A 25159-nucleotide genomic window follows, 5' to 3' on the forward strand; every position below is an offset into this window, starting at 1 on the left:
CCCTGCTCGCCGCCGCGGCTCGGGGCCGCCCGCTCCAGCCCATCTGCGGCAATCATCATCCGTCTCGACTGAATGGCTCTGACAAATCTGCGCCGGCAGCCGGGGGAGGGGGCGGCAGGGGACAGCCCGGGCTCCCTTTGTCTGCAGGGACAACCCGGGGCAGCCCCTGCCCCCCCCCACCGTGGCCACGTGGAGGACGATGCTCTCGCGTGTAGCTTTGGAGAAGCGGGGGGGTCCGTGTGCCACCAGAGGCTTCAGATCATTTTGTATATAGATATAGCTATATAGATATCACTGCATCCAAGGCCAAATGAGGCCAAACTAATCCACAAGCAGAAGGGGCCCTACTATGGGCAAACATCCTCCACCCGCACCTGGGGCTTCAGATGTTTCCAAAACCTCTGGCGGGCGTCCGCCATGCAGGTCTTAGATGTGCCTGAGTTTTGCCTCCCCAACTCCAGCGACCGGGGTGAAAGGCGCTGCAGCGCCGGAAGAGCAGCTCTCCCGCAGGGTGGTTCAGGACATCTGCCTTCTTGGACGCAGATACGTGGTAGTCGCCCTGCCAGGTGAAGAAGCCGCTACGCTTGAGCTGCGCCTTCAAGAGGCTGAGGAGCGATAATAGAGGGGCAAGCTCGAGGCAAGAGGGGCTGAAGTATACAGACCTCCACGCCTGGGCAGGATGCCAATGCCTACAGTTTCTCGCGCACAGATTAGAGGGAGGAAGAGTTGCCAGGACGGTCACAGGCAATCCCTGCGCTGGAGGATGAGCCCTGCCCCTGCTCATGGTTGGCTCCTGAGGTGACTTGAGTCGGATCCTGGAGTCACGGACCAGCAGCGTACCTAGACTCCTGCAAACTTTTCGCATCGGGCCCCCCTTCACCAGAGATAGTGAGAATAACAATTTTTTAAATTATCATTTTCAGGGCCCCTTTCTGTCCAGGCCGGTTTGCCCATGCTTGTGTCCAGCCCTGCACAGACCCATCCACAGAAGTTGAGGGTCTTTCTGCTAGGAAAAGTAGGTGGCAAGCTTGGATTCCCCTCCTTTTTCTTCTTCAGCACTCTCCTCTCCGCTTTGAGAGCAAGATGCTTTACCTTGAATCAGGCAGCCGCTTAATTGAGGTTGCTGCACCACTGGGGCTGGTCAGCAGCCAGTTCCTCCTAGTTCAGCACCCCTACCCAGAGAGAGGGAGTGCTCAGCTGCCAGGGTCTTTCCCTTGATGGTAATTTGGGAGGCGGCACATTCATGGCCTGGGGCAAGCTGATAGTTTGTATCATGGAAATTTGCTCTATTGGGGGTGGAGGGGAGCACGGCTGTTAACCTTTTCTATTTCTGGTGATGCAAAGTATTTCTTTTGGTAAATGACTCCCTGATGACACAACTGCATAGAATAATGGTCATTTGAAATATTCAGAAATATATTCTTTCTACATAGATACTTTGTTAAAAGTTTTCATCAAAAGTTGGGGGGAAGCTTGGCACCATGGAGGGCTCCCAGCTCCTTTTGCTGAAATTATCAAAACAGTGATGAGTAATTAAGAGTTATGTAAAGTGAAATATTTGCCAGTCAGGTTGCTTTGCCAGATGCCTGACTATTATTCCCATGTAGAACTTAGTACAAAAAAGTGATCAGATCAATGTAGCACACAGGAAACTACAGTATACTTTTAAATCCTATAAAGAAACCCTAAACATTGTTTTGATATGCACAGAAAATCACAGAAAACTGATAGCTCGTAGGCCATAAATGCAAATACAAATGTTCCAGGTTACAGCTGGACAGAGTGGCACCTTATAGACTAACTCATTGAGAGAGGCGTGAGCTTTCATAGGCTGCAACCAACTTGGTCAGACACTACAAACGGCCTTGCAAAGGGCAAGGGCATCAACTACCTCATAGAACAGAAAATTAGGGTTAGGAGGGACCTCAGGAAGTTATCTCGTCCAACCCCCGGCTCAAAGCAGGACCAGCCCCAATACCTCTCTCTATCTAGCTTACAACAGGTTGTGGGTGTCCACTGTAAATGTGGTACCTCGTGATACAAAAGGCCCATTTGTCAAATTTCAGGAAAAAGGACTAAAATTATGGAAGGCAAAGTGCTCTGAACGGGGGTTTCTAGCTCAGCTAGAGAAAGGGTTAACAAACCAGGGAAAATGATGGAGCTTGACATAACAGGGAAATGACAAGAGGGCAGCTAAGAACAACATGACGAAGATAATGATGGTGGTGGCGCACTGGATGTGGTGCCTATAAGGAGATACAGATGGGGACAAAAGGAAGTTGGGAAGTAAATTTAAGGCACGCAGAGAATCAATTGCAGAGAACAGACCTTGTAGAGATGAAGTTGCACAGCTCAAGAAATCAGTGTATCAAGAGAACTTGAAGATTACAAGTAGTTTTTTGTGACTTTTGAACTTTAAAGGAATGCTACATTCCCAAATATGTACAAGTCACTGAGGTTTGTAATTTGGGATTTAGGAAGTACATAAAGGAAGGAGTCACATTAGTCAAGAAGAAGATAGGAAAAAGAATTTCAGTGAAATAGTTGTGAGGGCACTGTCGGACATAAATAGTACCATTTACACATGGACACAATCAGGAAGTTTCCTTAAAACTCAGATTCGACCGTTTCAGTATTTACAGTATTGGCTAAACTTCCTTTGCATGGTTTAGGCAATAGCTCGGCTTCAGAGTTGGTGGCTATGTGAAGAAATTGACTTTTTATTGTTATTGAGACATACCCGCAGTCCTGAAATAGGTAGGAAAGCACAACCTTAGTCAAAGTCCTGGGTTAGTGAATATAACATACGATATCATAATGGCAAAGGCAGGGACATTTTGATAAAGCATTCTCTCCTTATGAATTCATAGGATATTTTTTGGGATATCCTGAAATTAAGAAAGCTATGCACAGGCAGAAGGTAATGAAGTAGTAGCAGAAAGTGAGGAGAAAGCAGAGAATGAAGAGGAGAGAAACAGAAGTCAAATAAGAACAGCAGTATTATTAAAACTGAATGTAGAGATTGGCGACAGCTGGAGGCTGGCTGGAGTGAAAAGTACCCTGAAGCAGGAGTGTAGAGATGGCAAGAGGGACAGTTCCTCAGTGGCTACCAAACTAGTCCAGGTCCCCACACAACACCACCTCAGCAAAGTTGCTCCCCCAACCCAGGCCACACCCCATGGCAGTGCACTGCCTCACAGAGCCCCATGTTTGTTGGGAGGTTGCTTCAAATGTTGTCCCACCCCTAGAAAAACCTATCCGTCCGTGTCCCTGCCATGAGGTGGCAGAGAGAAACCTCTTTCTTAGATACCTGCCTTTGTTCATCCTGCTCATAGTCTCAAGGTTAAACTCACTGCCAGATCTGGGATTAGGAAGGAATTTCTCACCAGGAAACATGGGAATTTTGCACCTCCCTCAGTAGCACAGATACAGATCACCTGCCGTGATAATCTGAGTCCATGTCATCTAATCAACCCCCTGACCCTGGAAAGGCCTTGGGCACTGGTGGTATCTCAGTCTCTCTTGTCCTCTGTCGGCACATCTACACATGCAGTTAGCATGATGCAATAAACTCTGAGGCAGTATGAATTTATCACTCCCAAGCATGCCGTGTACACGTTTGCCTGGGACTGCAGCATGTTGAGCTGGGTTGGAGCAGCCCCAGATAGCAAAGGGTCCGGGGGGGAGGACAGGCTGCCAAGCCTAGGTCAGCTCCAACTCAGTGTCTACACATGCATAGGTACACAAAATAATGCTGCCATATGCTTGTGTTTATAAGCCCTAACCTATGGCGCCATTTATTAGTTTACTGCAGTCTAATAGGGCCACATGTGTAGACACTGAGACTTTACTGCAGGGCTACTTGGGGCAACTCCACAGTAAATGTCTTGTGTAGCTGTGTCCTGTCTGTGGCACCATAATAGGGGTTTAGCAGAAGGCTGCCATCAACAAAGGAATCCAATGTTGCCTCAGATGTGCATGTGCAGCCTTCAGATGCCTGAGGAAATGGGTGTTCGAAGACTGCAACAGACTCAAAACCAAGCTCATGGTTTATCAAGCATTATGATCCCCACCTTACTGTATATGGAGCTGAGACCTGGCAAACATACAGGAGACACCTCAAGTTGCTGGAGAAGTACTGTCAACACTGCCTGTGGAGGATCCTTCAAATCCAGTTGGAAGACAGATGCACCAATGTTAGCATCCCCTTGCAAGCAAACACCATGGCCATTAAGGTGATGATCCTCTGACATCAACTTCGCTGGACTAGCCACATCATCCAGATGTCTGACTCCAGACTCTTGAAGCAAGTTTTATTCTCCCAGCTCAGTCAAGGTGTATGCTCAGGAAGAGGGCAGAGAAAGCACCTCAAGGATGTCCTCAAGGCCAACTTGAAAAAATACAACATCAACTTGTGGGGGACTGCGCCAAGTGGAGGAAACATCTGCTGCAAGGATCTCAGTACTCTGACACCTTACAACGGTGACAGGAGATGGAAAAGCAGGAGCAGCATGTCAGGTACCAAACCAAGAATCCAGAGCCAGCCACCCCACACAGAAACACGTGCCCGAGTTGCAACAGACCCTATCGATCCAAGATTGGCCTTGTCGCCCATCTTTGGGCCCACAGATAAATCATGGAAGACAGTCATCCTTGACTGTGAGGGATTACTGATGATCTTGAGGACCCAAGTGTTCTGCTTTAACAACAGTCAATTCAATTCAGAAGCAGCTGAGGAAACATAATTGCCTATATTATACAAGGAATCAGACTCAATGATCTAGTGTTTTTATGTGGTTTTCCTGGCTTTAAATTGTGTTAAACTTTGTGAAAGGAAGTGACAAAGGAGCATGAGCAAGATAAATAAAGTGGCATCAAATATCATACAAAAGATAGTCTTTAAAATCAGTTGAAATCTCATAAGCCTGCAGTGTTACACACCAGTCCGACAGAGCATGTAAGCGCACAACTAGTCCCATTGAAATGAAGACTAAGTTTATCCACACTGAAGTCACATATATGCTTAATTGCTTCAGTGTAGGGAGAACATAGGGGGCATTTTTCCAAATAACCAATCTTTTAATTGTTGGATTAAACAACATTAAATTTGTGATACAATAACAACAACAACATTACAGTTCAGTATAATCCTGCTTTCATACTCCTGGCTTGAAAATACAAAGTTTAGCTTCACCTGGATAATTTATTTTCCACATATGATTTCACCTCAGCATTCAAGTAACACCAAAACCCATCAGGTGGTATGTACGTTGGTTTAAACTACAGTATTACAGTAAGTTCCCATCTTGTATTATCTGATTACAACAGCAAAGGCTAACTTTCTGGTTTCAATGTGGCGTGACAACTCTTAAAGTCTGAGAGTAACCACTGTTCTCTTCTGGTTTCATGATTACATGTCTGATTATGAGATGCCATTTTTGAGACCACAAACTTTAGTTTCTTGGTTCATTTTCAAACCCCATCTGTATTTCTCCAGTCTTGCTTTCCTTGAAATTCCCAGTGTAGTCTCCAGTAAACAGCAATATTTAGATAATGGCAATGTCTTTCCAAGTATTAAATGGTTTAAGACCAATCCTGCACCTACTGATGTTAAGAACAGGAGTGTCCTCTATCAGTACAAACATTTCATGAAAACAAAGACAAAGAAACAATCCAAAAACTCTGCTTTGTCATTTTTCTACAATAACTTGCAGCTCATAATGGTGGCTACAAACAATATATATTTCTGAAATCAAACTATGCTCCTCCTGAACCCCTGTTGTTCCTCACCTGCTTTTTTGCTTTTCAAAACTGATAGATTTTCAGGGTTTCATATTTGGCATAGCTGACTTGATTGTTCCTACCATTGTTTCTTGTCCCTAAGACCAAAGCAATTTTATCCAGCATAAATGTTTACAAGATAAGAGACCATGCTCTCAAAAATGTCCGTGACTTTCATTTTTGCTTTGGAGTGATCTCAGAAATGCAAAGCTCATATTTTAAAACTCTTTAGAGTAAACCTAACAGCAAACAACAGAAGTTTAACATACAAGTAATTAGCAAAGGGTTTACTTGTGGAAAGCAAGCAGCTCGTAAGACTAAACAGCTGTGTCCAGTATGTGAGGTTTGCTTCTTCATTTGAAGCAACTGGCCACTGTTGAAGGCAGGGCATTGGCCTACATGGCCAGTATATTCAGTATAAAATTAGTGCAGGTGAGATCAGGACCAGAAATTGTCAACTGAATTTGCCTATCTATTGTTATCATCTGCAACTCATTCCATTCTTCTTTTCAAAGTGAAAATAACTTGGGGCACATCTTAGATAGGCAACCAAAATCTGGAATTATCATTTCACCTGTAATTACTAATATCAGTCTGACCATCTCATCTAAAAAACACTCTACCCTTCAGGATCAAAACTCTACCCTGAAATATAATGAAGAATCTGAAAGAAAAAAGCAAGAAAGGTACTGAAGTCTGGTACGAAACTCAACACTCTCCATGCCCTTCTTAATAACAATTTATATTTTCTCCTTATACAAGAGTGAAACAGAATAGAAGGAATGTAAGACTAAATGTTAAGACATTAGGCCCTAAGGTTACTAACTAACAAATAGTGTTAAAATATTAAACAATTAGCAAGGTCATATAGTAATATCATTTTTGGGAATCACAACCATTTCACTCCGAGTCAAATCCCGAGAGATATTCAGACTCTCCAATACCAATTTGGGAGAACTGAGGTAGCGTGGTATGCGGCAAGTGTGCTCCTACATACAGACGTTCACTATGGCATTCTAGAAAGAGCTACTCCACATAAGGTATTTTTGGTACAGGTATTAGACACTATTTCAAAGAAAAAATTACTTTTATTGATTATCTTAACAGAGACAAACCAACACAGTCAATACTCCATAACAGCTATGCCAGTTAATTTCCCACTGTAGACAAAGACTCTGAAATTCCAACTACCATTGCCTTCTACTGAAATCATCTTATTCATTTCAGCTGGCATTTGATCAAGCCCAACAGGCACAGCCCTACTCCCAATGAAGTCAATAAAGTTTTAGTATTGATTGGATTCCAATTATATTTTTTAAATGTCTGAATAATGCTGCTGTTTGATATTGCAGAACAAAAGCGAAGTGAAATCCCTGCTCATCTGAGGCCAGGAAAATAGTAGCATCTGGCCAATTGTTCAAGCATGTTAATAAAGCATTATCTGTAGGAAAAGGGGATAGGGATTCAGAATGCTTAAAGCCTTTGATCTGTATTAATGACTGTGGCTCTGAGAGGGCTGATGCAGGAAAATCTGCTCTTCCTTTGCATGCGACCTCCCTCCCCTAACCAGGTATAATTTGACCCTGGGAAATATAAGTGTGAACTGGAGCACCAGATCATCCTCACGTATTAGGGAAGTATGGAAGTATTCACACCCATTTCTAGCAAAATAGGGAACATCTATGGTTATTCCTGTCTGGTATTCACACTCACATAGAATGTGGCATGGTTTAAAACATCCTGAACTATCCCGAAGCATTTGTCTTACGACTACTGTTCCAGATACAGCAGAGATCAAGGTGGGATTGGTGACCTCAGATTAGAGACCTGGTAGTGAAACCAACAGACTGGATTTTGCAAACTTTTTTTCAATTTCCCAACCCTTATGGGACTATTCACATGAGAAATGGTTTGCAAATTCAGGATCAAGCTGATTTAAATAGGAAAAAATCTGCTTATGTTTTTAATACTCTAATGAATATTGATTTATAATTGAAACCTCATCCCTTGTGGGACTTTTTACAATAATGTTTACACAGATTTAAACTATAATGTATGTTTTATTCCCCTGAAGATGACTGTATTGGCATGTATTCCTGATTTTTTTTAAAGGAAAAAAAACCCAAAATAACCTCAATGTGCAAATGGACCGTATCTGCAAATATGGGTTGCTACATACATAATATTAAACAAAGTCATGAAAAACGTCATTCCTTAATGTACAATGGGCTCATGCAGCACATAGAATTTATAGAAAACATACATTGGATCTCATTATATAACATACAGAGGCAGGAGGTCAGCCAAATTCTTCATAATTGGAGGAAATGTGTATCCAGAAAGGGAGAGTGCTCTTAAATCATACCTCTCCCAGTTCTCCTACCTCTATTACAGCCAACACCGGAACTAAACAAGCAACCAGATGAATGATCTGGATGAGGCTAACCACAGACCTAAAAGTCATTCTTGCAAAAATATGGTCTTGTACATCTGGATTTTACAATTGCCAAATGCATACAAAGGGTGGACAGAGGTGTTAACTATCATGGTAGAAAACAGGGAAAAAATATAGAGCAGAATAAGCTTGATATATCAAATAACAGGAAGAGAAAATGTCACAGTAATATTTTTGTTGCACAGATGTCCTTATTTTACTTTAAAGCTACGTATAGCATTTTTGACTCGTCCAGAAAAATGCCTGTTGGTGTGCCCATACCAAGAATTGTTGCACCAGCTTAGGTATACCAATGTAAAATAACCCACCTCAAAAATACAAATTTACCATCCATTCTTACAATCCACACAAAATGCCTTCTCCCACAAGAGTAAAGGAGGGAGATTACAATAGTCTGAGCCAAAGAGAAAGGGTTTTTTATAAAGCCTGACAAACTTGGGGCACCATCCTGTAGGATGGTATAAAATCTCACTTTGTAACAATCACAATAGTTTCACAGTTTCATAGTGCTTAGGGTTGGAAGGGACCTAAGCAGATCACCAGGTCCAACGCCCCACCCCAGGCAGGAATGGGTACCGTAGTCATATCACCCCAGCCAAATATCTGTCCAGACAATGTAATAAGCTGCTTAGGGAAGCTATGGAATCTCTTTTGTTGGAGTTTTTCAAGAAAAAGAGGGAAAAGCATTTGTCAGAGATGGTTTAGGTGCTGGAGTGTTGGAAACACTTTGTCACAGTTCATGTGACCAGACTGGAATAGACTCCCAGCAGGGGGTGGTGCAGGCACCTACCCTGGAGATCTCCAAAAGCAGACGGGACGCACACCTTGCTGGGTTATTTGACCCCAGCAGTCTTTCCTGCCCAGAGCAGGAGGACCGGACCCAGTGATCTCATGAGCTCCCTTCTAGCCCTAAACATCTGTGAATCTGTGGATTAGTTGACCTCGAACATTGTGATTTGATGGAAAATAATATTTTGTTCTTACTCCACTGGGTTAAAACTCAGGAGATCTAAGCTCAATTTCTGGCTTGACCACAGATTTCTTATACCATCTTCGTTGCTTAATATATTTGTTAGTCACTCCCCATCTGTAAAACAGGCTTGATGATACTCCCCTCCTCCTGCTCTTTGGGTCAAGGGGTCTGTGATGTGGTGATAAAAAAGGCACAGAGAGAAATGACAGTTTTTGCCTGATCTGACCCCTGAAAGTGCTCTACAGCCATGACCAAACAGAAGAGCATGGCTGCAGAGTGTTTTAAAAGAGCCCAATCCAGCAAAAATCTGAACCTTCACTGTATGAGGGAGCAGAGAGAGTTTGGTTTGGGGTGTTTTCAGCCCCTGCCGAAGAACGGGGTGGGTGGATTGGAGCCCCCCTGAAATCAGGGTGGTGGAGCACAAATCCACCTACCCCAGCTCCAGCGCTGGCTGGGGAACCCCTAGAATGAGTTCCCTCTGCTCCCTTTTCCCCTCCCATTGTGAAAACAGCACAAGCTGGCAGGGAGGAGAGGCCATTGCTAGGGGAAACTGGCTGCAGATTCCCCTCTCCCCTGCAACCAAGGATGAACTTGTTTGGTCCAGGGGATTGGTGCAACTCAGAACGCTTCCTGCCAAGTGTTCTGAGTTACAGCGGGGAGCTGCACTGCTGTCTGCACCCTATCATCAGTGTCAGCCCATTACTGAACTTGTGTTTTATAAGTGAAAAAAGTTTGCAGGGAAAGATGGCAGTCTGACAAATGGGGAGATCAAAGTCCTTTATCTACACATCAAAGGAAGGCCCAGACAGGGCAGCAGCAGTGTAAGCTTCCTCAAAAAGACCAAAGATGTGAGAATAATTCCAATTTCAGGCTCATTCTGTCATCAGCCTCTCAACTGAAACAGACAAAAAAGGGCATAATCAAATGCTCCCAATTTTGATAATGTTTTCCATTAAGGTGCATCAAACTCCATTGACTGCACTGAGAAAGACTAGCATCCTCCAGTTGGAGGACTGGAATGCACTGTTCTCCATAAGTAGCTGCATGAGTAAAAGGACACTGTAGTATACATTTTTTCTTCTCTTTTTCTTCTCTCTCTCTTAGGATAAGATTCTTCTTCTCTTCTACGCTCAGTCATGATTTTCTATAATTCCAGTTAATTTATGAGCATTTTCTCTATCTCCATGCAGACTAAAAAACACTTGATAAAAAAACTGCTACTGACATTTCTATATGCAGACTTGCCCAACAGCATATTACAATAGTATATACTGTTTGTATAGGCACCAATCTGCTAGCCTTTTATAAATCTGATTTAATTCCAAAGGTAGGCATGTAATGATTCATATTTACGCTGGTTTAATATGGATCAATATCTACCTCATTTCCTTATATGTAAGAAAGCATTTATAATGAGTGAGAGTTTTTACAGAGAGAGAGAGAGAGAGAGAAAGAGATCTGTAAAATCTCTCTCACTCATAATATTTTCATATATATTATTAGTTTTCTAAGAGTTTTTCAGAGTAAGGTTTTAGAAGTAACCCGTATTAAAGACTTACAGTCAGATCTTGTCATTGTTACTTACAGCCACTTCTTCCTTGGTAAGGTAGAAGTAAGTTAAATGAAGCAGAATCTCATCATTAGTGAGAACAGAAGATTAAACCTGTTATGAGTTACTGTTGGTTATTTCACGTTGGTTATTTTCTTGCCCTTAAATAAGTTAGGAGAGTATTTCATCTTTTAAAAAGAACTTACTAAACTGACAGAAATGCATCACCTACATATATTTTGCATATTCCACATTACACATTGTGATCGTGACGATCAGCTGTAGTACTACACCTAAAGCTGGGATAGAGTTTCAGATTAATAAATGCTCCAATATTTTTTCAAAGCAAACATTTAATTTTCTAGAGCAGTACTTGACCCATGTTGTGATAGAGTTGTATATATAGATGCATACTGTGCCTAATGTCTTCTGACTGAACCACAGTGCATATAGTTCAAGAGACCCAGACTATAACCATCTGCCTAATACAGACGGGATCAGGTAAAAGCAACTCCCAACAGTTGTTGAACCCTAAATAATTACTGAAGTAATAAGAGCATCTGATACACAAAAGGGGTTCATTTTTATAAAAATGTAAAACAAATAGTGAACCATGCTAAGATTATACATTTCATTTCTCTGCATACAAATGAGGAAATAATTCACTCTGGGCTGTTCATGTATTTTGCTTTTAACAAACATCCATATGTCAGATAGACCATCTATACTCTTCCCTGCTGGAGTTTTCTTCTTTCAACTTAGTAGGGAACATTTCTGATCTTTATTCTACCAAATAAATCTGAGGAATATATTTTGCTCAAGGCTCCTGTTTTTTTTAATTTCAGAGAAACAAATCAATTCATGGTTCAGGCGGTCTTGTTATTAAGACAACCACACATCTGTGCAAAAAACCCTGATCTATTACATACATTTGTTAAAATATTTATAAATTAAAACACTGGCTAATTTATTTAAGTTTGTTACTCTGATTATATGAAACTACTGATCCTTTTGTTAACTTCCAAGTTTTACTCCAGGTTATTTATTATATGCGTATAGCAATCTGTTAATATGAAAAATATTCTGTACGTAAAAAGCTCCAAATCACTTTGGAAATGATGTAGATAACCAGATCCCAAAATTTAAGTTCTTACTTATGAAATATTGCTGGTAATGTGAATGGGAGTTATATCTGAATTAAGGGTGCAGGGAAGGCCCATATTCTGATAGGAATTTTGCTTTGCACATGTTCTGTCCTGATCATGCACCTTGCCTCATACTTCTCATGAACCAGAGCTTTTTACAAGCTGTGCTTTGTATAATAAGTTAAATTAGTATCGGTAATGTAGGTATTACTCCATGACAGTGTAATTTAGCATGAATATTTCTTGTTGATTTAAATAAACACACAATTTCTGAACTTACAAAATGACTGACCAGTAGACACTTTTTATATCTATTCATGACATTTTTTCTTGGTATAGCACAAGCAATATCAGAAGAACGGATTAGATTTTGGGATTGGTGCCAGCTTAAAAAAGGTGTCACTGTACTGTTTAAAATTATTTCAACAGCACTTTGATACAACTAATATTCACTGTAAACAAATACAGAGCTACTTTTTATGACCATTTTTAGGCGATAAGTATTCTAGCGTCTTCACCTTCACTGTGCTATCCTTTATGTTAGAGGGTTAACACTGCAATAAAATTCTGCAGTTTGGTGTCTTTGTTATCTTTGGTCCACTATACAGCTAATGCAATCACTATTTTTATTTTTAAATTATCCTGTTACATGACCATTTTTATAGGCATTCTCCTTTTAGCATATCTTTCTGTAGGGACATAGATTGTTCTTAGTGTTCTACAATACATACAATTTAGCATATGACAAAATATCTACTTTTTCTATACACGAGGATCCACAATGCCAACCTAACCAGCTTGAAATCATGAAAAAGGCTCTTTAAAAAAGTATGGTGTGACACAAGACATTGTACCAGAGATGCAAAGGAAGCGAGCGAGCCTTTTAAATTCACAGATAAAGCAGTGGTAGTGCTTTTTGTAACCAAGTTACAACATATGCCCTGTTCATTGAACCATCTAAATTTACATTGATCTAAAGACATGTACATTTGTTCAAATATCAGACGTGTTCTTAATAGCCTTTCCCTCTGGAGCCTAAATGTTGGGTCTTAGAGGAAATGTATTCACAACTGCCAGTAAAGCATATGATGTATCTAAGAACTGAAGTGGCGTTGTCAGCTGCACTGGAAAAACTACTATCCGTGTTCTAATGTTTCAATCATGCCGATTCTCCTTGTTCATTGCTGTTGTAAGAACCAAATTCACAGAAAGTATAAATAGAAGACATGTTCTATCGCTTGTAATTAGCAGCTACGTGAAAAACAGAGATGGGTATTACAAGCCAAGGTCTTGCCTCACTCACAACTGTACTTCAGCATTTTAAGACGCATGTCAGTGCTTGTGCCTCTTTTGTTTTATAAATGTACTGTTTTAGGATCAAACAAACATGGCAACTAAGTTGACAAACATGAGTGATCAAGATTTAAGTGACACTCCAAAACTTGTGTTTTTCCCCTCGCTTTATCAAATAACAAAAATTGGAAGTGTCAGAAGATACAAGGCTGAGGCACAAAAGACAGAGAGAGAGAGAGAAGGAAAGCCTCAGATCTCTTCATAGGGATCTCTGTCAGATGACCAAAGGCAATACTCCTGGATTCTAAAGTAAATCCCATTCAGGCTTATTGGTGTAGGCTACTCAGGAATGGTCAAAATAGGGATTACATGGCTGAGCTCCCCAAGATGGTCCTGCCTTGAACAGAGGACTGGACTAGATGACCTTACAAGGTCCCTTCTAGCCCTACTTTCCTATGATCCTGCCTGTGGGTTCTTCAGCCAAGATAGTGAAAGAGCCACTAGGAAATGAAAAAGCATTACAGAATACAACTTTATTTCATTGGTAGCATTTCATTTTCATTGGTAGCATTACAAAGTACAACTTTATTTCATTGGTAGCATTAGATATTTTTTTCAAAGCCTTCACTTCTGTAACACCATGTAGGACATTAAGGTTTCCATTTGTCATGCATCTTATTCCCCAAAGTTTAGTGCTTTCTAGTCAAGCAGTTTAAAATTAATCACAGTTGTTATTTTAATCTGGGTTCACCATTAAGAATTCTTGCGGAGCAATTTTCCTTGCAGACCAATTAAAATCTCCCAGTGGAAGTTTATGATTATGACAAAAGCAAACTGTTTAATGCTTGGCACTGCCTTCATTTACAAGCATTAAACCCATGAGTATAGAGACATGTTAATGATTTAGATGAAAGCATAGCAAAATTATCTGAGAAAGTCTGTTTTTTAAATCTGTCTTTGGAAAAAATGCTGTTAGGTCTTTATACATGTGCTTGTGTTGTTGTATGCTTGTTCTCTCTCTCTCTCTCTCTGGGTTTTCCTTCACTGTAAGATCTAAGTGCTATGGATCCTCAGTTTATTTTCTGATTATACTCTCTCTGAAATCCAAAACATTTTTTAAACATTTTCACAAATGGAAAGACTTAGGTTTGATCCAAGCTCCACTGAAGTCAATAATAAAATAGAGGTTAACAGGAGTAAGATCAGACCCTTTATAACAAGCATGCCATGTTTAAATATTAATTCTGCTTTATGCTAAAAGAAATAGTGAATTACAGTTCTGAGGCCAAATGTCAATCTAATAAAGAAATACATAACAAATAAACACACAAACAAGAACTGAACATGAAAATTGACTGTTGTAATCTTTACTTAGGCAATTGACCCAATTGTGGTCATTCTGCAAAGGTGGCAGGAGCAAATAGTTTACTTTTCTTAGGGTTTCTTCACATGGGAATTATACATAGAAACTACAATTTTGTCAAATTAGCCACAGCACTGAATGAGTACATGAGAAAGTACCAGTGCAAGGAAAAAAAATCCTTTCTGGCCAAATATTTTATGCTATTTTTAAATGTGTGATTAGGCAGAAAAAAAGTCTAAAATAATCTCAAATGTTCCAGTGCATGATCATAGGCTGAGATGCATCAAAAATGAATTTAACTCCAGTGGCTTCAACAGACTTTGACTGGACTTGAATTTGTCCCTCTGTATATATGTTAATATTTTCAAATAAACTGGAGGAACGAACATGTGAGGATACAGCCAAGGAAAAAAAAAAAACCATCCTTCTCCCCAAATATATGCTTTTATATCTCTTATTTCATGATCCAACCTCTCTACTTATGAGCTTCTATCTTAATCACTGTCTTAATTTTTCATTTAACAATAATCCTTAAATGGTCCTCCGTTTAAAAAAAAAAAACGCACCAGTCAAAAACAGCTGCGCTTCTGCATACTACCAAGGTTACTCTCTTTATGCTTTTGAAATTCTTTCGACATTGATAATCTGGACCTGGTCTAGAGGTCTGTTTTATCAGAAAGCTATGAAACATGAGCTAAACATAACCAGTCCTCCTGGGAGTGTGATTAGAGCAATAAATTTCTATGTTCCACAACAGATGGTTATGCCACATGAAGAAAGTAAAATCTATCAAGTGCTGTAAAATGAGAAGAAAAAAGAAATTTCTGCTCCCGCATCAAATTAAGTGCCTTTTATTTTGCTGTTGTACATGTGGTAATGTAGACGTTCTATATCAGCACCATGACATCAGTTTTAGTCTCCTCAGTCTCAGACTGGTTGCTATAAATCAGTCCAGGCTGTAAGTAACGTTGAAAGAGCTAAATGTTCAGAATTTGTGTCTGTCTTTTTTATTAGCTAGCCTAGAGTAAACTGGGGGCTATCGTTCAATGTCAGGTTCAATGCCCAATGACCCAATAGGTTAAAAACGTGGCAGTCACAAATCAAGGACATAATGAAGTCTGAGAAGTGGTCTATGCTGATTTATTAGAACATCTGTTTGACTACACAAAATCTAGTACTTCCCTTGAATATCATGAGCTAGTCTCATAATCCTCCACATATCAGAGATTCCCTTTTTTTAAATCCAGTAATTTAAAATAGTCTATCCAAACCCAAAGGGCTTTTTTTTCATACGACTCATTGCCAGACTGTTGTTTTTACCTAAGTGCCTCAATGACCTGCAAATGGGACACCCTTACCTTTATCACTCTGTAAAAAATAACAAAAAGGAAATGCTGACTTTAATTTTTAAAAAACACTCACTTTAAAACATTGCTGTGTCAATTCATAATTCAATAAAATCTTACTCTCTGCTGGCTCTCAAGGAGATTTTAATTTTCTTTATTGTTCATGTCTATTTTTTCACTATTCACTATACTGCTTCTATTATCCTTCATTCTGATTCAAATGCTGTTTACTGAATGCTGTAATATTGCATATAAACCTCCTTTCTTTTACTATAATCATTCAATTTTTAAAGGACAGGAAAGTTCATCAGACTTATATCAAACATTGTGCAAAGCCACCCACTGAACGAGCTTTAGTTAAATCACCCCCGCTATCATTTGGAAGCATGGAGACACGGATATATGAGGTACAGAGGCTGGCTGGAGCACGCTAATTAGCATGCTCCAGCAGACTTGATTAATCAAGTCTGCCCTGGCACAATGCAATTATAGTGCGTTGGAGCAACCTCCCAGCACATCTGCAGACATAGCATTTGATCCTAAAAATGTTTTCTCTGTGTGCATCAGCAATTTGATTGGATGTTTTACTTGGATCGTTTGCTGATGTGTTACTAGTGATGCCAGACTAGTAATGCCCATCCTCATTATGTAGGCCAAATTACATCTCTCTAAATCTATTCAAATGTCATTCACAAAAGTGACAACTAGTGACCTGATGACATAAATGTTTCTGGTACTATACTATTTTTCCGGAAGCAGCACTCTATAGAGGTTGCTCTAAGTGAGCCAGGAGTACCCATGAGATTTGTATATACAAATTAGGTATAGACCTTGCGTAGTAAGAGAGGATAATGTGAAAAGTACTTACTGGACAATCAGTACTCCTTTCATTTCACTGAAGCAGGATTGCTAAAAGCAGCTAAGTTAGGCTTTAAAACTCTGAATTTCCTATGCTGCCCAAATTATTACCATTTGGGGGGCAGTTATGTGTGTCCTTTTACATAACATTGAAGGAGACACAGATAATTAAAGATACTAAAAGCTCTGATAAATCTACTCCAATAAAGCTGCCTATATTTCAAAATAGAGTTAGCACAGCATGTTTAAAAAACAGAGCTTTCATACACTGAGAATTATGATATATCAAAGGATCTCTCTAGCCAAAGCTGTAATTTAGAGAGACAACTGTCTGTGTTGTACATGGCTGAGATATTTCATTGGGTTAAAGTTCAATACTCCATAGGCCACATCTCAGGAGACGTTCAGATTGGATACCCGTCCATTTTACTTGACATGTGGAGTCAAAGCTATGGACTGTTACATTCATTTAAAAATAATATAAATTGTACTTGCCTCCATAGGTTCCAACGTTGCTCTTCTAGCTGAGTCACTAAATGCTCTATGTATTTATTTGAGTCCATATATTCCTAAAAGAAAGGATCAAAATGTTTGATTGGCATATATTTTGTAACCTTGCTAAAATGCTGATTTACAGTTTATGAAGGTCAAGTTCATTTGGGGGCCAATGGAATCCCGACGCACAAAATTCATGGCAACAGAAAAAATACAGTCGTAATGTAGGCTTGCACGTGCACCAGAGGGTTCTTGTATAAATCCCTTGCCCTGTACAGAGATTACTAGGGAAACTCTGGGCTAGATGCATGAGTGTCATCGGTATCTACACCAGCGGTTCTCAACCTTTTTTGACTCAAAGCATCCCTCATTAAACTCAAGGCTCCTACCATACTGTTTGTGAACTGAGTAGTACCTCATTTCAAAAACTAATTTATTTAGTATAGTACTTACCTCCTTGCAGAGGGGCCGGGCAGTGGGGGCAGAGGAGAGGCTAAACAGGAAAGCTTGAGCCTGCCCTTCTCTGCTCATCTCCTCACACCTGGAGCCTGAGCCTGCTCTTATCTGCGGATCTTCTCCCTTACCTCCTCACATTTCCCGTGGTGCCTTCAAAGGATGGCAAGACACCCTGGCTGAGAATCACTGATTGACACAATATACCTCGAATTTTCCTCCACCGATCCCCTGATACAGAAAGTCTGCAGAACCGCCTCTCTGTAGGTCTTGGGTGAGAGTTCGACTTGGGATGGACCAATTTTCCCTACAGATCTCAAGATTTATGGGATGAGTTTATGTACACTAGGCAACCAAACTTTGTCTCAAAATGCTTATTTGTTAATGCCATGCGAGTTTGAAAAAATGTTACCACAAAAACTATATTTGAATATTGAGCTATAATTTAGTTCCTAGCTCCCAGTGCAATAACTTTGTGATATTACTGGGCATATGAAAGCTACTGCATTTGTAGGCAGTAACAAAATATACCAAATAAACATACATAATACACAATAAAATGTATCGGTATCATCACTAAAATGATGATTGTTTTCCTCTTGCTAAAATAATGCTGTCTGTTCTTTAAATAAATGACTATTTTCACTACAGAAACACTTACTTTAGCAATAGAAAAATAACTTCATTTTCAGAATGAAAATAACTCCAGGGTGGTATTTATATGAAATAGTTCAGAAAGATTCCACAAAATAGCATATAGCATAATATACTGCATTCCCATGGCTATGGAATCTGTACAACCACATTAATTAAACCGACAAACTATCAATAATAATATAACTCCTTCAAATAATAAAAAGAGAAAATGTGTCATACTTTATACCATGAAAATAATAGATGTCAACATAATACCAGGAGAAAAATTCTATGATAGGTTCCCGGAGATAAATGTTCTTCCTTAATGGTTTATGGATTCACCAGAATGCCCCCGGATGAGATCATATCCCCATTTACTATGGGTAGCTGTATAATATTATTATTTACATTGTGTACATGTATGCATGTTTATTGCATAGTGGCTTGTCTTATTTTACACATTTATCTTCATGGTACAGGAATGGAAGGTAGTATTACCAGAGGGACAGTACATCACCTTTCTTTCCACAAGGTGAAGATAAATGTCATAAGAGTCCAGCCATCATACTTTATGTATACAATGTACATTTTTATTTTCCAGGACTGAAATTATTCTAAGTGACAGTGCAACATTATAAAAGCTTAGACTTGGATAAGAACAGAACTTCTTCTGGAATACTGCTAAACTTCTAAGAACTTGTGGGTTTTGATAACAAAAAGAATAAGTAAAGAGAGATAGTTAGCCATATGATACTAGCCATAGATTCCTAAAAAGAAGGCCATCCTTTCTTTTAGGAACTCAATTAAATATATACAGCCTTTAGTGACTCAGCTAGAAGAGCAACGTGGGAACCTATGGAGGCAAGTTCAATTTAGTCTGAAGTTAGGCAGAAGGCAGGCCAGGGTGGCACCTTCTAAACTAGTGGTTCCCAACCTTTTTCTGCTATGACTCTAAACTGGCCACCAGCAACCTCCGAACCCAGCACCGCAGGGGCTGCTGGGAGCGGAGTCTGGTGGCAGAGGTGACTGTGGCCTGCGGGCAGGGCAGGGGCAGCCGCCATTGCCCCCTTTGTGTGCGCTGGCCCCACTCACCCACCTCTCCTGCACCGCGCATGTGTGCGCATGTGTGTGTAGACCCTTCATGACCCTACTGAGGACCCCCCCATGACCCTGATTTGGGTCGCGCCCCAAAGTTAAGAACCAGTGTTCTAAACTTACTTGTTCAGATGTCCATGAACTTTTGTAAGCTACAGCTAAATTAAGCTAGAAAAAGTTAGATGCATGATCTATGCTGCTATGAATACTGGTCTAGCTGGATATTTGGTCTCAGCTCATATGGCATCTCTCATGTTCTTATATTCACTATATTCATAGACACAAAACAGAGTACTATTCTAACAAAAAGATAAGTATTTCATGATAACTAATGTTGTAGCTGTGATAGCCCAGGAAATAGGTACCCAAAATATGCTATTGGGTGTACGGTTATACCTGCTCTGGCATCTTCTGCTCACCCTACTTGCCTCCCAGGCCCCCAGATACAATGCTAAGAGCAGGGCTGCACCTACCTGGCTCTTCTGGCTGGGCAGCACAGTGCTGCCCCTGCTGTGGCAAATTCTCCCCGGTAGCAATTCTGGCACCCCCTATAGTTGACACCCAGGAGTGGTGCCCCACTTTCCCCTCTAGGTTACACTGCTGTTGAAGTCTATCCCAACCATGCAGGTGGTTCAATAAAAGGTGTCACCCACAAACATCCTTGCCTCTTGCATGGTAACTGATATAATGCAAGATGGCTCACGTGAAATTTATTAGCTGCAACAATGTCTTTGTTAAGGTAGACTTCTTTGATTGCACCTCTGGGCAACAGAACAGCAAAGAAGGGACCAGATGTTTGAGTCAACTGGAATAGTATTATTGGTAGGAATTTTACAATTAGGGTATTATGAAATGCTCTGGCATATGTTTCTGCCCACATTAATTATTTTACTGTTCTAATAAAGCGATATGCTTGCTCTTCTGAGCTTTTAACAATAATGAAAACTCTTTGTATAGAAATTCCCCAAAGTATGAGGTAAAACCTTTTCCAAGTCTGAAAAAAACCTGTGCAAATGAAAATAATTTGAGTAATATTGTGTGTGATTAGTAAAGAGCAGCTAATTATTGTGCAACTTTCAACTGGCTTCCTTAGCTCTCCTAAGCTTCTAAATCATGCACTAGATTCCATGGCTCAGATCTTATTCTGCCTCTGAGATGGCTAAGTGGAATTCAGCCAGCTGTTTAGTGTCCTAAATATAATCCTATTCTAAGATGCTTGAGTCCTCAGAAAGCCATTAACACATCTCCTTTTGCAACATGCCTTCATATGAGCCTTAAAATGTCTAAGTCACAAAAGGGGGGAGGAGTTGGAAAGATTCCCTCTCTCTTTTCCAGGGAGTGGGAGAACCGGTTCTCAGCTCCCCTCACTCCCAGGGGTTTGAACTCACACCTCTTATTTGCCAAGCAATGGGCTAGGGAGGACTGAGAGCATCCTCTGTTCCTCCTGCTACCACTAAGCCACTGGGTTGAAAGGTATATAAGGGGCCAGACAAATAGCAAGCCAGAGGGAACCTGCAGCCCACTGCCTTGGGAAGCAGCCCTGGTTTCTGCTCTGCGGTCCACATGTTGCCTACAAAACGCTGTATGCTTCTGCCCACAGCAATTATGTTATTATTCTAATAAAGTGTATAAAAATGAATACAGTAAATCAGGTTATTCATCTCTGGGGTAACTGTTTGTTCTAGTTTAATTCACCTTTGTTTCAGTTCAGTGCCAATGCCTCCTCCCTTTCTTCATCGACTCCTGATAATTGGTCACTATTGAATAATTTGCCATACCTGCATTACCCTTGAAGTGGCAAATTAACCAGAGTTTACTATAAATAGAGTTGGGATCACTTTATGCATCAGCACTTCCTAGCCCACCGTTTGATGGTTGGTAAGTGGGAAATATGGATTCAAACCCCTTCAGGGGAGGAGGACCAGGAACCTAAGTCTTCCAGTTCCTAATTAAGTGTCCTAACTACAAGGCACCAGACTAACAGTAGAGGGAGCCTTTCTCGCTTTCATTCGGAAAAATGCCTTCACAAGGCAAAATATGATCCCAGATCCCAGGGGCAGCCCTGACTCACATACACCATAGTGTGTGTACCTAGCATTACATGTTGGTTGGCTGTAATGATCCCGTGTGCTCCAGAAGCTCATAATGGTGGTGACTGCCAGAATGGAGGAGCTATGAGCCTCCACAATACAAAACAGGACTGGCTTTTTGAAGGTCCTGTCCACTGGGTCATGTACCTCCTCAAGAAAATACGATCACTCTTCTGAGGCAAGATACATTCTTTCGGCCAAGCAGCCACAAAGACTCAGACATCTAGAAGGCAGAGTAGGATCTGGGCCCAAGTACGAGGGCAGATGCTGCATTCTTTTTTTAAGTCAAATTTCCCACTGAGCCAGATTCTGTTCTTTGTCAAATAATGTGAAACCAGAGGAACTCCATCAACTTCAATAGGCCTATTCTGAATTTTATCTCAAATGCTACAGAGAATAGAATCTAGCATGTTGGCTTCATCTTGGACCCATGCAGTCTGTATTTTAATAGACTGAGTTAAATTTTACATAAAGTACATTGCGTAAATCGGACAATGAATTTTTCTGAAGCCAAGATGAGAAAAATCATTCTGTAGTGAATGCACATTATGGCTTAGAAAACCTGCATTATGCAATCATGTAAAGATTATTGCCTAGGTACCACGTTCTAAAACAAGCCTCCGTTGTATTCACCAGTTTTTACTGTATCAAAGCTAGCATAAATTAGTGTTAATAACTCCTTTATATATATTTTACTGGAATATTAAACACTTTCGGTTTATCCTTCAGTGCACTTCGCACAGCAGCCAAGGCAAGAAACCAAGTTTTATTTCACACAATATTGCTATGATAATGTGAAAACTTAATTTTGTAGCAATTTTTGTGAGAAATATGGTTAAGGCCATATAAGCAATTGGGGAAAAGAATGTATATATTTATTTTCTATAATTTCTGCTATAATGCCAACTTCGTCCTGTAGCAAAACTGAAATATGGTTTCATTTCTGCATACAGGACTGCCAACTCCTGGTGGGTGATTTGTTATTATGGCATAGATGATATCCAAAAAAATCAAAAACAAGTCAAATATCCTTTTTTTATGAATAGCAGAAACATCTGCTTTCTGCTGTCTTTTGAAGGTACATAAAATGATATAGTATTGCAGAAAGAGAACTCTACTTTAGAAAAGTACCATACTTCCAAATCAATGTTTGCCCACTTCTCTACCTGCACGTGACAGGAATTTTGCCTTTGGTTTCAGTACCAGCAGAAAGTAACCCATTTAACCTGTTTTCACATATCTGGAACACTTCAGTTAGCAAAAAGAGTCAGCCTTCACAAAGACTGAATGGGAAATATTTTGAAATACCATAATTTATTCATGACATGCCAGGCAAGTCTTTGATTTTGTCTGCAGCAGGCCAGACCTTTCAATCCTCATGAAAGACTTCAGGAACGGCACCTATTGTCAACAGTACTAGATCAGATAGGCAAGGCAGAACTATTGCTGGAAAGCTCAAACCTGAGCAACATAAAAGTAAACAAGCCTATTTACTGTCTTGAAGATATTAGTATATTATTCTGCTTTCCAATAACAGGCATTTGGGGCTAGGACCAGGAACCTTATTAAGTCTCATTTCACTGTAGGCACCACTTCATCATAATCCCTTTCGTAAAGTATCAAGACAGACAAGAATGAACGCACATCATCAACGCACTACAAATGCTGGTCAGCCATCAGAACTAATTAAGTATAAATTATCAAGATCCACATTAAAAATAGTTAGGGTTTTTTGGTACCTTCTTTGCCAATTGTAAAGCAGTTTCAAAATTTCACTGAATTTATGATAGAAATCTTCCAAATTAACTTTATTTATGGCAAGTTTACAGCAATTTGTTCCTGTGTCAACACCTTTTTTTAGCTTAAATTGCCCTTCTCCCATTCTGGAGTTTTTACAGACAGCCTCTTAGCCTTTGTTTTGCTAGACTACAAAAGTCAAGCTTATCTCCTCTCACACAATTGACTGCTGATTCCCGAGATCATCCTAGCATACCTTCGCTACATCAGTTTAAGTTAATCTTTCTCAAACCTGGATGATTAGAACTATACATGATGTTCTAGAAGTCTCTTCCAATTGTACTAACACTTCAATTGCTATATGCTAAGCTTTCATTTGCCTCTTTCATTCTGCATCACATAAAGAACTCATAGTCATCCTGTGATCAATACCAGGCTCCTTCTCCTCAATTTCTTCCTGTTGATAAGCTCCCAGTTTATTAAAGAATTAATTACTAGTTCCCAACCACACTACTATGTTTTTTTTAGTTTTGTTTTTGTTTTTTTGTTTTTTTACAGCTTTCATAGATTTCATAGACTTTAGAGCTGCTAGGGACCTTGCAGGATCATTGGGTCCAGCCCCCTGCCCAAGGGGCAGAAAGTCAGCTGGCGTCTACTGATCCCAGCAAGATAAGCATCCAAGTGTATCTTAAAGGTGTCCAGAGTAGGTGCTTGCACCATTTCTGGGGGGAATCTATTCCAGACTCTGGAGACTCAGACGGTAAAGACATTTTTTCTTAAGTCTAGCCTAAAATGCCCTTCCCAGAGTTTGCGACCATTAGATCTTGTCTTTCCTTGGGGTATTTCCTGTGGCATATCCATGCTGACATGAGTGTAGATGAGACATACTGGGCACGTCTACATGTGTGGTTCAGTGTGCAATAGACTATCTTACTGTGCATTAAAGCATCATGTAAAAAAAATGACATTACGTTAATGCACCATAAAAGTATATTGCTCATTAAGCATCACTAAAAAAGCATGGAAATGCACTACTGCTCATTACTGAAGCCTAATACATACCACATTGGAGGTACTAAATTTAATGCTCATTAGAAAAGGTGCATTAATGCACCTGTAGACACACCCACTGAGAACATGTTTCCATCAACTGTTAAGGAGAAAATCTAGAATAACTATGGACCTATAATGCAAGGACAAGGATTCCTTCGGTGAAGGTTGGAGTAACAATTTAAACTAATAAAATAAAATATATTTATGGATGTTTTCAAGAGTGGATCCAGAGGTGAGGGTGCAGTGGTGAAGTAGTACCCCATCCCTTGATTCTTGCTTACATCCACACAAACTTTACAAACAAATGCCTGGGAGGGGCAGTGACATTTCTATTAAGGCAGCACTAAAGAAGTCCATCAGATTCATGACTCATTATCATCTCCCTGATTTCTGCTAATCCCTCTCATTTCAAACATGTTAATGCCCCTTTTCCTTTTTGGTGGTTTTGATGTTCCACTATTCAAACCACTTTTTCCTTTCTTCTGGCTGTCTGCTAGCCATCCGTAGTAACATCTCTTTTCTATTTCACAGTTCTGCTGACTGTTTTTAGCTCTAGCTAAAAACCTTAACTCAGGTGTGATGATATTAACTTGGGTATAGAAATGACTGCCAGTGAGGTATTGGAAGCACTGTCAAGACAGTCAAGAAAACTAGGTTTAGTTTTATGAAACTGAATAAGAGACGTACATTTAACTATAATGGAGACAGAACTAATAACACAACATCTTTAGACCCTTTTTTGCCTACCTTTTGTTCTGAAATGTAATATATAATTAAGCAAATTAGTGCACATTCCAGTAAAGTTTTATTGCTTTTACTTAAACTGAATAATTTAGC

General features: G+C 40.0%; 1 protein-coding gene across 6 annotated transcripts in view; it reads right to left on the minus strand.

Annotated features, from left to right (window-relative positions):
- Positions 1-25159, minus strand: part of NCKAP5 (NCK associated protein 5) — a 685167-nt gene that overhangs the window by 454516 nt on the left and 205492 nt on the right. For all 6 annotated transcript variants that reach the window (XM_019553971.1, XM_019553966.1, XM_019553969.1 and 3 more), the window contains one exon: positions 17259-17332. In XM_019553971.1, the coding sequence (XP_019409516.1) occupies positions 17259-17332 (74 nt within the window). The remainder of the gene's footprint in view (positions 1-17258; positions 17333-25159) is intronic.

Source organism: Crocodylus porosus, unplaced genomic scaffold (assembly GCF_001723895.1).
Source record: "Crocodylus porosus isolate Cpor-Errol unplaced genomic scaffold, CroPor_comp1, whole genome shotgun sequence".
NCBI lineage: Eukaryota > Metazoa > Chordata > Crocodylia > Crocodylidae > Crocodylus > Crocodylus porosus.